Source organism: Amblyomma mixtum, chromosome 3 (genome assembly GCF_055824585.1).
Source record: "Amblyomma mixtum isolate Tamu chromosome 3, ASM5582458v1, whole genome shotgun sequence".
NCBI classification, from domain to species: domain Eukaryota; kingdom Metazoa; phylum Arthropoda; class Arachnida; order Ixodida; family Ixodidae; genus Amblyomma; species Amblyomma mixtum.
In genome coordinates, this window is record NC_143014.1 from 196,807,684 (window position 1) to 196,823,466 (window position 15,783).

Sequence of the window (15,783 nt, forward strand, 5' to 3'; positions counted from 1 at the left end):
CATGGGCAGCCCTTTTTCCTCGCGGAGCCGTCTCATTAGCAGCGGCGGGAAGCTATCGGCGCCGATCGTCGCCGCCGCCGGTGGGAACGGCGGCCGATGCGCTCCCCGGCGTCGGCCATTTGCATGCAGTCCGCGAGGTCGTTCCGCTCTCCGGCTACCGCGGGCGCCGGGCCCCGCGGCTCCCTGGCGTCGAGAGGGGCGGCCGACCTCGCCGAGTCGCCCCCCGCTGCGGATGCGCATCGGACGGGGGGCGAGTCGGTTTAGCTTGGCGCGCCTCGAATACTTCTTGTGCCCCTTTCAAGCGCAACGGTGGGGTAGGGACGAACTTGCACCAGATTTTTACGTCGATGTGCTTTTTTTGGCGTTCGGTAGGGTTTTTACTTCACAACGTAGGCGCAACGGTGAATGTCCGGGCGCTCCCTCTTTCCTCAGCTGGACGGGTGGCGCGTCTGGCCCGAGGCTCTCGTGCAGCTGACAGAGTCGGCGCCGTGGCGTCGTGCGGAGTCCTTTTCCTGCGCATCCTCAATTAAATCGGGAGAGGAAAAAAAAGAAACGCGTCAGATACTTCTTGATAAGTTCGTTACGTGACCGGCGTCCGCTGAAAACTCGTTACGGCGTCGTGACTCGCGAAAACTCTGCGCGTGCAATAAGGCACGGCTGTGAGCCCCGCACTTCCGGGCTGGCGGGTTACTTTCTTCCGGTCACGTGAAGGCCCCTCCGAAGACGCCGCCGACCGCACGCGCGTCGTGTGGTAATCGGCCAGCGCGTGAGCGTCCGGACGACGCAGTGCTCCGCGGTTCACCGGGGTGGGTCACGAACCGGATTCGGTGCGGCCCCCGCGAGACGGGCCGAGGAGGGGCCACGCACCGCACGCGGAGAACGAAATTATACGGCCAGCGACAGGAGTGTAGCAACGGGGGTCACGTGGCCCGGCCGATGGACGGCATTCCGGGAAAGGAGGCTCGCGGCCGACGTCGGCGAAGCCCTCTGCCGATCGGCGGCGACAAGGCAGAGCCGAGAAAGTGAGGCCAGCCTTCGGGCACGTCTGGTCAGTCCCCTGGCCGCCGACGCCACCGCTCGTGGAACGACGACTGCAACTGCCCAGCTTCTCAGGGCGACATGCGCGAAAGCAAGAGTACCGTCGAGAAGCCTGCACGTAGGGGCGAGTTTCACTTGACTTGGAGATCTGAATGCTATCAAACAAGCTCAGTCAGCTAGACCCTCCCAGACGTCGACGTGTAGCGTATCTATAGTTTAAAGAATACGGTCGATTAAAAACTCAGTTCTTCGTATGTATTATTATCTATTATGCGAACATTCGATGACGGTTATCTTTTAAAAACGCTCGATGAGAGATGAGATGTGTAAAATATCAGTGCACTGGAGTTGAGCGTTGTGAACTCGGGATTGAGGGGAGAGGGGGGGGGGGGGGGGTATTGACTCTGATCCATGCACTTATTACTTTGATGTCTGCCCCTTAAGTAGCCGTTGCTGAATAAAATACTTTGACTAGCATGAAATGTAATCTTTTGTATCATTCAGAATGACTCTACTAGAGGTTTTGTGCGCGTAGATTTTGCGATTGCAAGTGACTTACGTACATACTCGGATGTACTTCTGCGTGGTTAAACGCGCTTCGAAAGCAAGGCCTTCCGGGCACCACTGTTTTGGATCATTTGATGCGCAGAACAGTGCGTGATCGGCTAGCCGTCTGCCGGCACACACTGGAGCGGGAACGCCGTTCACCTCTACTGGCGTCGTCAGCGAGGAACAGCGGCCGTGAGAAAGACGCGGGGCCGAAGCGAGGCGCTCAACGGGAGGCGCTCGGCGGCGCTCGTTCGCACAGTCCGTAGGCTGCCGGTGCCTATCTCGCGCGGCCTGCTGCGCTACATCGTGCGTTCGCTGTCCACTGGCCAGACGTAGTCACGTCTTCGTTATATCGGAGATCTGACTACAGCGAAGCAGTGATGAAAATAGCGCAAGCGTCGTTTTTCTGCTTGCCATTTGCACAGGTTTCCTTTTGCCCTTGCTAGGTAACTGATGAAAGCAGTCGCGTAATAACTCTTCCAGGTGTCTAATTCTTGCGTAGACGTGCCCCTAGTGCATGAAGCACAAAACATCAATGGTGGTGGAAATGTTTAGAAGCGAGGGATTCCAGAGATTTGTTAGCATCGAGGACAAAGCGAATCGTGAGAAGATGGAACGGAGAGGGCGCTTCCACAGCTTGGCGATTACAACGGCGGCCTTTGCGCGCGAGTGTCCGCACGAGCTCTTGCGAGGCCTGAGAGCGCGGACACGCGGTTCGGGTCGGCGGCCGTAGCGAGACCAGCCAGTCGCGCGGGATGTGCCGGCGACCTCTCTATCTGGCGCCGAAGACAGATGCATCGGCGGCATTCCAGCGGAGCCGCACGGACCGGTTGGCGGAGCGCTCCCGCTGACCGCCGAGCGGTCTCTGCATGGAGATCACGCGCGCCCTGGGCCGGGATGGACGCCGGTCGTCTCCCCCGGCGAGTTTCTTCTCTCGAGAGCCAGCCTGTTTTCGCGTCGGCCTGGGAGAGCGCGCTTATCGCCGCCGCGGTTCGTGGCTGCAGCAGCAGCAGTCGCGCCCTTCGGCGGCCGGGGGTGCCGCCGCCGACGTGCGCCGCATCCCAATCGAGGCGGCGGCGACGCCTATTTGGGGCGCGCGCGGATTATTTCGCACGCGGCACCGGGATCGCTGTCCTCGCGGCGGCCCGCTGTTTCCCGACCGGCCGTCTTCCGCCGTCGCCTTGTCCTCGCCTTCCAACCAAGTCCGCTGCCGCCGAGGGGCGTCTGCCCCGCTTTGGTGGACCCCTTCCGATGGGCGGCAGCAAACGTTGACGAACAGCGGCCTCTCGGATTCGATGCGATCCTCTGCCGCGGACAACAAAGCAAATCGAGCAAACGGCCGCGCCTTCTCTCCGCCGCCCGGAGACTTTGGTCGCGTGCGAAGCGGCACTTGTGCTTTCCGCCTTTGGCGGCCGAGCCATGCTCGCGGCTGGGGTCATGCGCGCGAGTCCGCGCATGGGAAACAATGAGTGGCCGCCACAGTCGGAATCGGGTCGTTACATCGGGGGCCGGCCAAATGGTCCCCGCTGCTCGGCATGATCTGCTCCCGCGGGCTCCGCCGCTCCGGTCGATCGTCGTGTTAGGCGCGGTCCCAGGAGGGCCTAATGCGTCCCTGTGGCTGCCCACGGAGGATTCCAGGACAATGGGGCTAAAAGAAACCCGGCGGCTCAGCGGTGCGCCGCCCCTGCAGCGTCCCTGGGAAGTCGCTTTGTTTGCGGAACCGCCGAGGCGGCCGCGCTTCTGCGCGGTCATTTTGCAGAGGAACGACCGCCAGTTGCATTAAGCCGTCCGAAACCACGGCACACGCGCATTGTGGGTTCAACGTCTCCGATCTGAGGACCGACGAATATCTCCGGCGGCACCCGGATTCCGCCCTGCATTGGGATTTTGGCGTGTCCGCCAGGGACTGCGGATTAGAGCCAGCCGCCCTGTCGCGTCCAGACGACGGCCTCGCGCCGGCTGCATTGCACGGCGCGCCAGGCGCGAAACGTTTCGCCACACGCGCGCGGAATCATCTCGGGAGCGAATTGGCACGCTCGGCCTCCGAGAGCGGAAACACCGCCCCTAATTTCGCGTAGCAGTGCGGCATGCCAGAGTGCGCGTTTCCCGCGCGCTGGCGCCTCTGGCTGGCTCGCGATGCGAGGTCGGCCGTCCCACTCTCGGGGCACGCCTATGGCGTCGTGCTGCTCTTGACCGCGGTGCTTGTTGCCACCGTGGGCCCACGTCCAGCGGTGCAGGGATCTTGCGGAGGCAGTGGAGGCCCCTGCCTGTTGCAGCAGCTCGAAAGCTGCTAGACCAGCGTCGGAAAGCTGCAGTAGGCGCGCGTATTTTATACTCGACTGGTGGTAGTCTGTAGGCGCATCAGCGCGTGCATGCGGGTGAGAGTCTTCTAACTGTACCCTGGAGGGTCGCTTTAAACCGAAGAACGGTTAGAGTAGGCTGACCGTGCTGTTGGGCTCTCGTCTGTCGCGTCTTCCAGGTTGCTTGTCTGCAAGAAATGATGCTAAGTGTACAGCTGTTCAGCCTTGAAGGAAAGAAACAAAAAGGACCGAGAAGAATTGTGTTCTTAGTTCGCTACCTTAGCTATCGCGAGAAACATGGTAAGCTAAAAAACACCAGAGCGTAAAATTTTCTTAGAGGCTCGGAGTATAGCGTTCAATAATGATTGTATTGTACTTGTGGAAATATAGCTCTTGAACCATCTTTAAGCGGTATTGTTTTTTTCGCTTGCCGCATGTATTGAATGTCGCTATCATCCGGACGTAATGCAGTGGATGGATGCTGAAGCAGTTCTATTCAGTGCTTTGTGGTCGTCCCACAGTGTTCACGACGAGCAACGAAGTGAAAGCGTTGCGGAGATTCCAGTCCGCTCGTCCCCTTCGTTCACGCTCTGCATGCAGACTTCCTCGGTGGGGCTTTGTTGCAGACCATGCCGCAGCATACAATTTCGATGCGCTGGCCGTGGCAAGGGCGAGCCGGAGCCGAAAGCGCAGGCACCTATCGCGTCCGGGCAGGGTCCTCCTGCATATGACTTGCGTGCGCCCTCGGAGATAGCGATCGGAAACCGATCGTGCGAGAGTCCGTGCACGACGAGTGCACCTGGGATGCGCCCCGGGGATGGTGAAGCACGAAACGCCGCTGCCCGTTCTGAGCTAGGCATGCGCAGAGTCTAGCATCATGACGTGGACTGTAGCGTGCGGAACGCGAGCGATCATGGCAGCCTCGCCAAGGCCGTCCCTCTCTCGCCGCCCGGTGGGCAGCGCCCGCCCCGAGGCCTGTCATTAGCTTCGCCCGCAGAGGCCTCCCGGTCTTGTTCATTTGCTGGCATCTTTACGGCTCCCGGTTAGTTAGCCGGCGGGCACTAGAGCGCTGCTGGAATGTGCCTTCTCCGGGCCCTGCCCCTATGCGGCCGGGTATACGCATGCCAGCCTCCCCTCGGGCCGTTCTTCCTCGCTGACCTATACCGCTCCTGCCGGGGATGAGTGCTCACTGGAGCGCGGCAGCGGAAAGATGGCGCTGGACGGCTTTGCATGCTGCTCGGCGAAATTGCACTGCCTGATCGGGGCCGCACGACTAGAGCCGATTCGGCGCTCTCCCAGCGCCAGTCGTCGATGGGAGCCTAATAAGGTGATGGTTAGATAAGGTGGCCCACGTGGCTGTTTTTCATGCTACAACCTGTATACTTGCGTCTCCGTCCATTTACATTGTTCTCCAGTGCGCTGCTCTGCTCGCGGTGCTTGGTAGCTTCGCCTTTTCCCCCCCCGTCTCCACAAAGAGCCTGGGTGCACGGTGGCAGGGAACAGGCTTCGTGGCCGGAAAGCCGAGCTGGCGCCCTCCGCTGTAGTTGCCGCACCCTGCTTTCGTGGTCTGAGAGAGAGCCGCCGCGCGACTGCTGTCGACTTCGGACACAGGGGAGGGCAGTGCGTCATTACGTTTGACAGAATTGCATCCCCCCTCCTCCGGCGACACTTGGGTTTTAGTGGCGACGGACCCATCTCAGCGCTCCTTTGTGTGATGCCGGCACAAGAGCGTCGAGCGTGCGGGGCCCACAAACGACCTTTTGAGTGCCGTCCCCCCCACGCGCGCTTGTTGTTCGCTTTCTACCCCCGCACAGGAGAAGGAAAACACTATCGACACAAAGGAAGCGCCTTCCTGATTGTCTCTTGTCGCCCTCCTCCCATCTGCGACTCGTTTCTTGCTAAAATTGTCGGCTCCAGCTTTGAAATTCATCGGTAGGGTTGCTGAGAGGATGCTGTTTGTTTGCCTACCGGCTATTTGCGCTGCGCTCTTTTCACCTCATTGTTCGAGCAATCTCAGTAGTCGTGCATTTCGTTGGCTCGGGGCTGTGTTTTTCAAGGCTGCTTAGCACCCCCCGAATGGTCCCCCGGGGAATTTTTCGCTATCAGTGAGAGCAGCGAGCAGTGGCGGCAGGCTAAAGCCACCGCCGCGGATGCGCCATTTGGCCGCCAGGGCGCAAAACTTCTCACGGTTATCGTGCGCTTCTTGCGGAACGTTTCGCGCACGGTTCTTGACTCTCCTCCGCCGCGGTTCTCACAGTTGGCGAGCCTCGACTTTTGGGTTGGCGCAGCTTGTTTTTGTCCGCTGTCGTCTTTCGCGCTGCCGCCCGATTGTCCCCTGCCGCGTGTACGTGCACTGAAAAAAAGCCAAACGCGCAGCTGTCTCACGCAGAAGGTCGGCTGCTAAATGTCAGCCCCTGCGCAGCTTTTCTCTTCGTTTGCCGTCGACCTGAACGCCGAAGCAGACCTCGGTCAATGCGGTCACAAAGAGGTCAAGCCACGGGAAACAAGCGCCTGTGGCCGGTACAGCGTTGACGTTCGAAGCTTGAGTGACGTGTCTGCTTTTGTCTCCGCGCCTTGTCGTTGCGTTCTGTCATCACCCCGTTGGTCCAGGCCAGCTGCGACAGAAAACCCAACTCCGGGCTCGACCCACGCTGAGAGGGGCTGCGCGATATAGAACGTTTCGCGGTGCAGAAACGGGCGCGCTGCCTTTCGGCTGAAGATAACGAGGACAAGAAAAAGCCGCGGGGTGCGCGTGCGCACTGAATTGGCGCTGAAAAATTGCGGCCACAGCGGTGTCCGCCTGCGAAATTGCAACGGCGCGACGCACGCAACAGCATCCACGCGGGCAGTAATGGGGATCCGAAGTGCGCGCAGTAACGGAGCAAAGAAAAGGGAGGAAGCGGGCATTCCTTCCGTCAGGGCTGACAGATGGCGCAGAAGAAAGGGCGGCCAAGAGACGAGGAATCTTTTTGCAGACGATGACGAGGGGCTTTATTATGCGCGCCCCTCGAGATGAGGCACCGGCCCCGCGAAGAGGAGGAGGGGGATGAGCAAAATGAAAAGGGACGCGGCCATCGCTGGGCGCGCCTCGCCAGACGAAGGCAGGCCGGAATAAACGGTGCCACTGTGGAGGCAATCGAACGAGCAAGCAGCGCCGCCGTGGATTCGTCGACCTCGGCGAGCGGCAAACATGCCGGGATGGGCGTCGCTCCTCTTCTGCGGCGAAGAACCCGTCCGACCGGTAGACCACACTCGCCTTGCGCACGCCCTGGGCAGCCATAACTCGGGTCTGTCCTGCGCGAATCCGTCGGCGCCGAGGGAGCATCGCGCTTGGAAATCTCCGGCCGCTCGCTATCCAACTGGGCCTGCGCTTGAACGCGGCCGCACGCTACTCGTGGCGAAGGGCTCAGAAATAAACCGGTCCCCGCGCTTGTGCGATTTGCGTGCGCGGGGACACTGGCTGTGTCGTCGTTGCAGGAGGACTCTAGGAGTGAGCCATCAGCTCGAGCGCATTCGCAGGCAACCCCCGCGGGTCGGGTAGCGCACGGCCGCGCCCTCGAGCGGCTGCTGCTCGGGTGGGGCATGCGTGTAGGCCCGCGCACGCCCAGCGGGCGCGGCAACCGGGCCCGGGCACTCTTTAACGACCGCCATCCGTCTGCCGCTCGCGGCCCGCACGCCAGGAGGCCTTCTCGGCGGCTCCCTTTGCAAGCGACTGCCTGACGGACTGGTGGCGCTGCCTGCCCTGAGCGTAGGGCCTTCTCTGGGCCCTGCTGTTACGTCAGCCTGTGGCTGCCCTCGAGAAACCAGCTGCCACCTGACTGGTGCTTGATCAGCATCGCAAGCTCGCTAGAAAACAGCCTCCATTGTGGCGCCACCGATACTGCCGGGGTCAAGAACGGAGGGGGTCGCGGATGGCGTTGCATGAACGCAATCCTGGACGGCAGTGCCGTTGGCCGGCAAGGACGACTGGCCGCTTCTTCGCCCGCTTCAAGGCTGGGAGCCTGGTCGTATGGCCCGGGCGTCTGGTCGCATCTCGGCCGAGGACGCGCTGTGCGTGAGAGAATCGGCGGACGCTCAAGGCGGGTCACGAGGGCACATTGCGACCAGGTGACCATACGTCACGCGAGCTGACGCGGACGCTCGCATCCGGGCCTCGCGCGGTGAACGATTATTCCTAATGCGTGGGAACAGCGTCGGCTTGACATGTAGATGAGAGGGTAGCAAGGGTCGTCGTTGTCGATGCATATGGCCGAATGGGAGCGATGTGGACATAAGTGCGCCGCGACGAAGCAACGGAAAGACTGAAGGAAGCTCCGGGCAGTCGGTGTCTTCAAAAGAATATATGGTGCGATTTCGTAGCAGTGCAGAAAGCATGCTCACACATGTGCAAATGCGCGGCTGTGGGTCATGACTGTCTTGCGCTGACATTGTCCAGGCGTAGCGTTTCACAGGAAGCCTTGTGCACTAGCGAGAAAGTACTGGCTGTCAGTCTCAGTTCCCACCTGAACCTTGCTGCCTTCCTCTCGACGCTGTTATTGCAGAAGCACGCAGCCTGATCATTGGCATCAGTGCTGTACATTTTGTGTTTTTGGTTTCTAGACGTGCTCTGCCGGATCGGATGCAAACAAAAGACACACGAACTTGTCACCTTTTGCTCTCGAAGTTGCCGCATGGAGCTAGTCCGTGAAGGAAAGTTTGCGAAAGTTGCGTGCACGCGACGCAGCCTAGATACCGGTTATGCCTAGCGCTGGATTAACGGCTACGTCAAACATCGGGAGGCTACCGCCTTCGTTAGAGGGGTGACCCATGGACGAAGTTAGGGCCAAGTCCTTGGCAGCGCCGTCCTCCGGTGTGCCGGGTCGGTTTTCTGCGCCTTCTTATCGGGCAGTCGTGTGGATCGTCGTAAGGGCGAAAACAGCTTGTTTTCTCATCTTCTTCAGAGCCACTTGAAGGTTCGTGATGGTCGCTTGGCTTCCTCCAGCCGCTCGAGGCGAGCAAGTCTAGCGGGCTGTGTTCCGTTCACCGTGCACAGCCGGGAAGAAAGGTTCGCTTTCCGGACGCTCCCCTCGGCCGATGCCCGCGGGAAGGGAGATAAGGTCTACGACGAGGGAGCGCTACTTCCCGGCGGTAGGGGCACTGCGCCTCGTTTCACTGTGCGCGTTGGCCCTGCCGGGAGGCCGGTTCTTTGCTGCCGACGCGGTGTCTGGCACCCCATTCAAGTGTTCCGGAGTTTTCACATTGCACGCAGCGGACGATCGTGGTCTGTTCCGTTAGATCTCGCAGTAGAGAGCTTTCTCCAAGCGCGGATCACCGTGTCGTTATGGCGGGCACGCTTTTCTAAACGCGAAAGGCCAGGTCTCTGTCTCTGTTGTGTTGTGCGTCCGTATTTTTTTTTGCGAAGTTAGCTAGCTCGTGTGCATGCTTTCGAAAATGCATAGGAGCTCATTATTGCTGTTGCCTCGAAGTGTAAAAAGAAAGAGAGAAAAAACACTAAAACTGAGGAGCCACTTGCCACAGGCTCGCCCATTTTCCTTCCAACTCGACAGAAAGCCGTATTAATTAAGCGAACATGCTTGGACGCTTTAACTGCGTTTTCTTCGCTTGTCGCCGGATTATCAATTTGTAGAAGCCAGATTCGTATTATTGGGCTTTTTGCAAACACTTCGAGAGGAATGTTTGGCTGATGCATAAGTCAGCCAACGGAGTGATTCGATACAGAAGTTATTGTGCGGTGCGCCCCAAGGCGCTCGGAAAGAGAGAAGCACTGAGGTAGCATCGAAACGTTACATCAGTGTTACTTTATTGGTTTGGCCGAGCGTTAATATATTCTGAAGGATTTAATGTGCTGCCACACACGACAAAAATGAAGACCACAAGACAAGCGCGCACTGACAGCTGTGGTTTGTTCATAAAAAAAGGTGTATTAATACAGTTCATGCGCATGACACATGCGTATGCACTGTATTAAGTAGCAATACACGAATATTGTTCGTAATGTATTTTTTCTAATGTTTGCGAAACGTTACAACTACACATTGGAATAACCTTACTCTAGCCTGAATAACCATTTAAACAACATACACGCCACTTTATCTAAAAAGTACAGTAGCACCTTGCAAGAGCATGCAGACCCGCCAGCTATGAAGGTACACAACTTTACCTACGCTTTGCTAGTGCCAACAGCGATGAGTGACACGAGTTCTACAATACACCACAACCAATGCATGCAACTTACTCTCCTCAGACCAGATACCGTGGAAACAAGCTTGTATATCCATTATTCAAGGGTGTCCCATGAGTGGTAGAATGGGTAATATAAGCAAAGTTTTCTAGTGAAATAATTGGGCTGTGAATGCGATCTATGGCAGTCAGAATTTAAGAGATTTGCTGCAAATTACTGCTAGTTGAACGTCTTTACTGTAACAACAGTGGGGAAAGTGGTGGGATTCAGAGCTTGAAATATATTTGTAATGTTGCGATATAGTTATGATATAAACATTATAATAACATCTAGAACACAATACGGGAACAATGTTTAGTTTGAATGTTAAAGTAATGTTTATGATACAGCATATAACTTTATTTGTTCATTTTTACCATTTATACAAAATTCCAATGCAACATGTAACGTTACAGCCTCTTACATAACAACTTTATTGCATTATTTCAATGTTCGGTGCTACCTGGGCACTGTTCTTGTTCAAAACTCACGGGGAAAATAAAGGCTTTGTAGTGGAACGGATGGCTAGCATTCCCTCCACATGTGGTATACTTGTGTCTTTCTTGATCTTTCACTCCACTGTGTGTAGACGGAACACACCTTGTGCCATTGGCGCTCTTTGGTCAAAGCTGCTCGTGCGCCTTTAAAATTCACCGTCATCATCGTTTTTTTTTTCTTTTCTGTTCAGCTGGCGCGCAGCATACGCTCTTCGAGCAGCGTTCTGGTAGACAGTGATGCTATTTAAGCATTCTTTCGCGTCCTGCTAAGTTAACCAGCTACGTACACTCTTTGTCAAAAGTAACCAGGCTGCATGGATTGATTCTAGCTCGTACAGAGGAGCCTTTACAGCTTCCCTGAAGCTGAAATGGTCGTTGAAGGTAAGGACGTGGGCTCTTCTTACCTTCCAAAAACTTTTGGTCTTTAGGAAAGTCACAAGGGCTCCACTATACAAGCTAGAAGCAAACCATGCAGCCTGGTTACTTTTGACAAAGACGGTACCTCTATTAGTAGCGGCGGCCTGTCCCCTCTCCCACAGCGTCGCCTTCGCTGGAAAGACAGCGAGCCCACGTCAAGATGCATGGCGACAACTTGCGGTGCGACAGCCGTTGAAACACGCCCAGACGTGAACCAGACGCGTCCCCCCCCCCCCCCCCCTCCCCGCGAAAAAAATAAAAGAATTCACACAACAGCCCTACGAAAGAAAACAAAACGAACAATCAAGATTCCCGCTTCGGTCTGGGAGAAGCGGTGATCCTCGGGGCACACCTGCTCCTCCGCACACGCTCAAGAGGAAAGCGCCAGCAAAAAAGCGAAAGTCTGTTGGAGCGCTGTGACACGCAGTGCATTTCTCATGGACAAGTGATCCGCCTGGAATCGTTCTTGCAGAGACGGGCAATCCGAGTGGTTATTGCGTGGGCCTGTGGGCTCCTCTAGCCTTCACGCCTACTAGGAAGAACTGTTGTGGACAAGCGGCGGCGTTGGTTCACCAGGAAAAGGGACACGTGTCTTTTGCTTCCAAGTGCGATGCATGTGACTACATGCTATGCGTATGCATTGAATATGAGGCGAGCGTCGATATTCAACGAAACCTGGAGCTTTCCGCTGTGTCTGCGCGCTATAAGAGCGGTTGTGACTTATCAAAGCAAAAAAAAAAAAAAAAGACAACCTGCACGCAGACCTGCTGGCTGGCCTTTTGGCGGCTAGAGACCGTCTAATCATTCATGGGTTATTGTGTTTTGTGCGCAAGAACGTGTCTGTGCAAGAGGAGAGAGAGGGTGGGGTGGTGGGAATAATTACAGCGCATGGTTTCTTCGCACAGCGACCACGCGGTCTGACAAACTTTCTTCATTTCGTCTCAAAATTCGGGGCTCGAACAGCTTTCCCTTTGCGACCGCTGCGTGAAGTGATCCGAAAGGTGACGCTGACGCACTGCTTGGCGAGGGAGTCGTGAGGCGCGGCTCCCGGGCGGCAGTTCTCCCGTGTGCCGGCCGAGCGGCAGCTGCAAAGGCCTCGCCGCATGGCGCTCACATGACGGCCAGTGGCAGCGGCCCAGCCCACGCACCAGACCGCACGCCGAGCGAGAGACGTACGCTCGATTGACCGCCGCCTCAGACAGGCCGCTGCGGCTACCGTCTACCGTGCGCCGGCACGTAACAAGCATTCGGTCGTGGACCAGTCTAATCCCCTGGCGGATATCCATTTATTTCGGGGCTGGCTGAGGATTCCTGGCCGGATTAGGCAAGCGGGAGCCCCGTCCCCGCGAGGAGAGGGGGATGCGAAATCCCCTGCGCGCGACGCCAGACGCGCTGCCCCATTCTTCTTCCTCTCGAAGCGGCGCGGCTGAGGCCCCCCGTCCGGGGCGATTTAATGCCTGCTCGGTCAGCGAAACGAGCGCCTCAGCCGCTTCTTCTCGGACGACGTGCATGCGGATCTCTTGGAGCCGCCAGACATCTTGGCCGCCAGACAGACGCTGATTAGTCAATCGGCTTCTACGCGGCATCCGGCTTTATTCTCGCTGCTGCGGTACTACATTAACACGGTACATGAGCATCAGCTTAAAATGAAGAGCAACGTTCCTTTACTCGCCTGCTTTGGTCTTTGCGAGACTACGACGAGCGAACATGCGCTGACCATGAAGTCGAAGATTATTCCCGCCCCGAGAATCCCGAAGGGGAGACAAGGAGTCGCGTGTGTTCAGGTCAGTTACTGCTGAAGCTTCGCAGGCACGCGAGCAAATGCAAAAAAAAAAAAAAAAAACGTGATTCAAGAGATAACTGAATAAAAGAAAAAAAAAACATTCATGTCCTCGAATGGAGCTCACTGTGGGTCCTTTCAGAGTGGGTCTGTGCCTCCGTAACGCGTGGAAGTCACGTTCGAATAATCGAGAGAAAAAACGCAAAGGCGGAGCTTCGGCGCGATGAGCCATACATCAATGACGGCGTCGCTGCGACAGCCTCGAACTCGGGTCCAATCCAAGAGCGAGCGACCCCGCCGAGTTCCTTTTTCAACAAGTTGTCGGGGGTCCCGCACATTCTCTCCACAAGCCTATTGTGCTCGTTCAGGGTCGATCCCTTCCTCGGTCGCTCGCGGCCGTCGCGTCAACATAAAAGCTAGGGCTGGCTGTTCATGGTTTTCGGCCTGCTTGCGACTCTAGGCGAAAAGCATGCGCTGTAGCGAGCGCTGGCTTGTCGATGAGCGCTCGCCGATCCTTCTTTTCGATGAACGCGTCCGGAATGGGCATTGCTCGCACGGTCTACATTCGTGTGCCATCAGTGCAAGAAAGGCGCAGTTTTCAATGTCCGGCCGTGAAGGGAGCCCTTTCAGGGGCGCGTTGGTACTAAGGTGACTGGCAAGCGCGACAGCTGTAATATTCCGAACGAGGACGGCTCCAGTCGAACCTGACGGACGCGTCATCACTGTCAGGTAGCAAGCAGAATTTCCATGAGTGCAGTCGTAAAACCGCTGGAGAGGAGGCGTGGCAGACACCAGCAAGAATATAGGACATATTTTGTTCCTGTAGAGGATGGAAATGACAACGACGTATGTAGTAACCGCGTTTGTTGTGATGTGCTGCGTCGTCCTCCAAGGTCGTCTGGCTCTTTCATATTCTCCGTAAGCGCAGTGTTCCGCTCTGGTTTACTGTGGTTTCAAAGGCATGTGCCTCTCTCCGTCTTTGCAGTTGTCCTCCGCTGTACGTGGGCGAGTACTGCCAGCACCAGAATCCGTGCCATACGGGCCCGGGCTTCCGCTGTCAGAACGGCGGCACGTGCAACGTTGAAATGAGCGTCACCAATGGGCCCAAGTTCTCGTGCACCTGTCCCGTGGGATACACGGCCACCATGTGCGAGATCAAGGTGCCCAATGCTTGTGACTCCCAGCCCTGCCACAACGGAGCAACCTGTCAGCTGCTCACGCTACAGAACTACACATGCGTGTGCGCTAACGGATTCCGAGGTAAGTGTGCTCGGGCCAAAAGATTGGGCAGCCAAGCTGCGTTTCACTGAGAGCGCGTTCACTAGTGCATTGCGTCGTAATTAGTCATGCTGAGATGAGTACGCGTGCCGATGCAGGGAAGTACTGCGACCAGGTGGACCACTGCGCGTCACAGCCGTGCCTGAATTACGGCAGCTGTCAGCCCAAGGAAGACTCGTTCTCGTGCACATGCGCGCCGGGGTTCAGCGGAGCCTCGTGCGCGGTCGACGTGGACGAGTGTCAAGCGAGGCCCTGCATGCATGGAACGTGCCTCAACACCCAGGGTTCGTTCAGGTATGTTAACCCGAATGACGGGTTTCGCTCACTAACGTTTTGGGTGGGGTATGTGCGAGCTCTTGGGGAATCGTCCACTGCAATGCCACATGTGCCACCCGCCTTGCAGCTGCGTCTGTGAAGCCGGCTACACTGGCCAGCGGTGCGAGTCGCAGTACATACCGTGCGAGCCCAGCCCTTGCATGAATGGCGGAACGTGTCGGCCCATCGACTCGCTCAACTACCAGTGCTCCTGCCCTCCAGGTAAGGCTCGGAGCGCGCGGTTTTCTCTGGTCGCGGGGGCGGTGGCGCTGACGCCCCTTGTTGCCGCAGGCTTCACGGGCACCAACTGCGAGACGAACGTGGACGACTGCCCGGGCAACTTGTGCCAGAACGGCGCCACCTGTCTGGATGGCGTCAACTCGTACACGTGCCACTGCCCGGCCACGTACACGGGGCCCTACTGCACCAAGGACGTGGACGAGTGCGCGCTGCGGCCTAGCGTGTGCAAGAACGGCGCTACGTGCACCAACACGGTAGGCGGCTACTCGTGCATCTGCGTCAACGGCTGGACAGGCGCCGACTGCTCGGAGAACATCGACGACTGCGCCGTGGCTGCCTGCTTCAACGGTGCCACGTGCCACGACCGGGTCGGCTCATTCTACTGCCAGTGCGCGCCGGGCAAGACGGGTCTGCTCTGTCATCTGGACGACGCGTGCGCCAGCAACCCGTGCCACGCGGGCGCCATCTGCGACACCAGCCCTATCGACGGCACCTACCTCTGCTCTTGTCCCAACGGCTTCCAGGGAGTCGACTGTACCGAGGACGTGGATGAGTGCGCCCAGGGCTTCCCCTGCGAGCACCAGGGCCTCTGCGTCAACACGCCCGGCTCGTTCCGCTGCAACTGCACCCGCGGCTTCGCCGGGCCCCGGTGCGAGGTGAACATCAACGAGTGCGACTCCAACCCCTGCCAGAACGAGGGCACCTGCCTGGACGAGCGCGGAGGCTTCCGATGCGTCTGCATGCCCGGTACGTGGCTCTTGCATCAAAGCGTGGCAGCCTATGAGCCTGCTTTCGTGGAGCCATCCACGAAAGGAAGCTCGTTGCGAGGTTGGAAGGGTGTGCGCCCTTTTGCCGTTGGAAAATCCCTACTGTTTTCACATTGGCTTCACTGTGCTTAAAGGCTGTTGGCCACTTGTGAGTACGAGAAATCGTAATTTAATACACACTGGGTGGGTTGCTGCTGACTGCAAGGCATAACGTGTCGTCAGCGTGGAAAATGGATCTATCCCTGCATGAAGCCTAACGTGCCAATGAGTTTCGGAGCACGCTTTCAAGCGTTGTTGTTCTTTACCGTGGTAGACTTCACTGCAAGAAACCTTTAACATGGCGTACGGCTAGTCGGCACGATAGTGCTTACTGAACGAAAAC

At 57.5% G+C, this 15,783-nt stretch overlaps 1 protein-coding gene across 1 annotated transcript in view; it reads left to right on the forward strand.

The window, feature by feature from the left end:
- The window catches only part of N (neurogenic locus Notch protein), a 73,235-nt gene that overhangs the window by 36,789 nt on the left and 20,663 nt on the right, over positions 1–15,783 (forward strand). The window contains exons 3-6 of the mRNA XM_089582411.1: positions 13,787–14,061; positions 14,178–14,373; positions 14,483–14,616; positions 14,686–15,381. Coding sequence (XP_089438537.1) covers positions 13,787–14,061; positions 14,178–14,373; positions 14,483–14,616; positions 14,686–15,381 — 1,301 coding nt within the window. The remainder of the gene's footprint in view (positions 1–13,786; positions 14,062–14,177; positions 14,374–14,482; positions 14,617–14,685; positions 15,382–15,783) is intronic.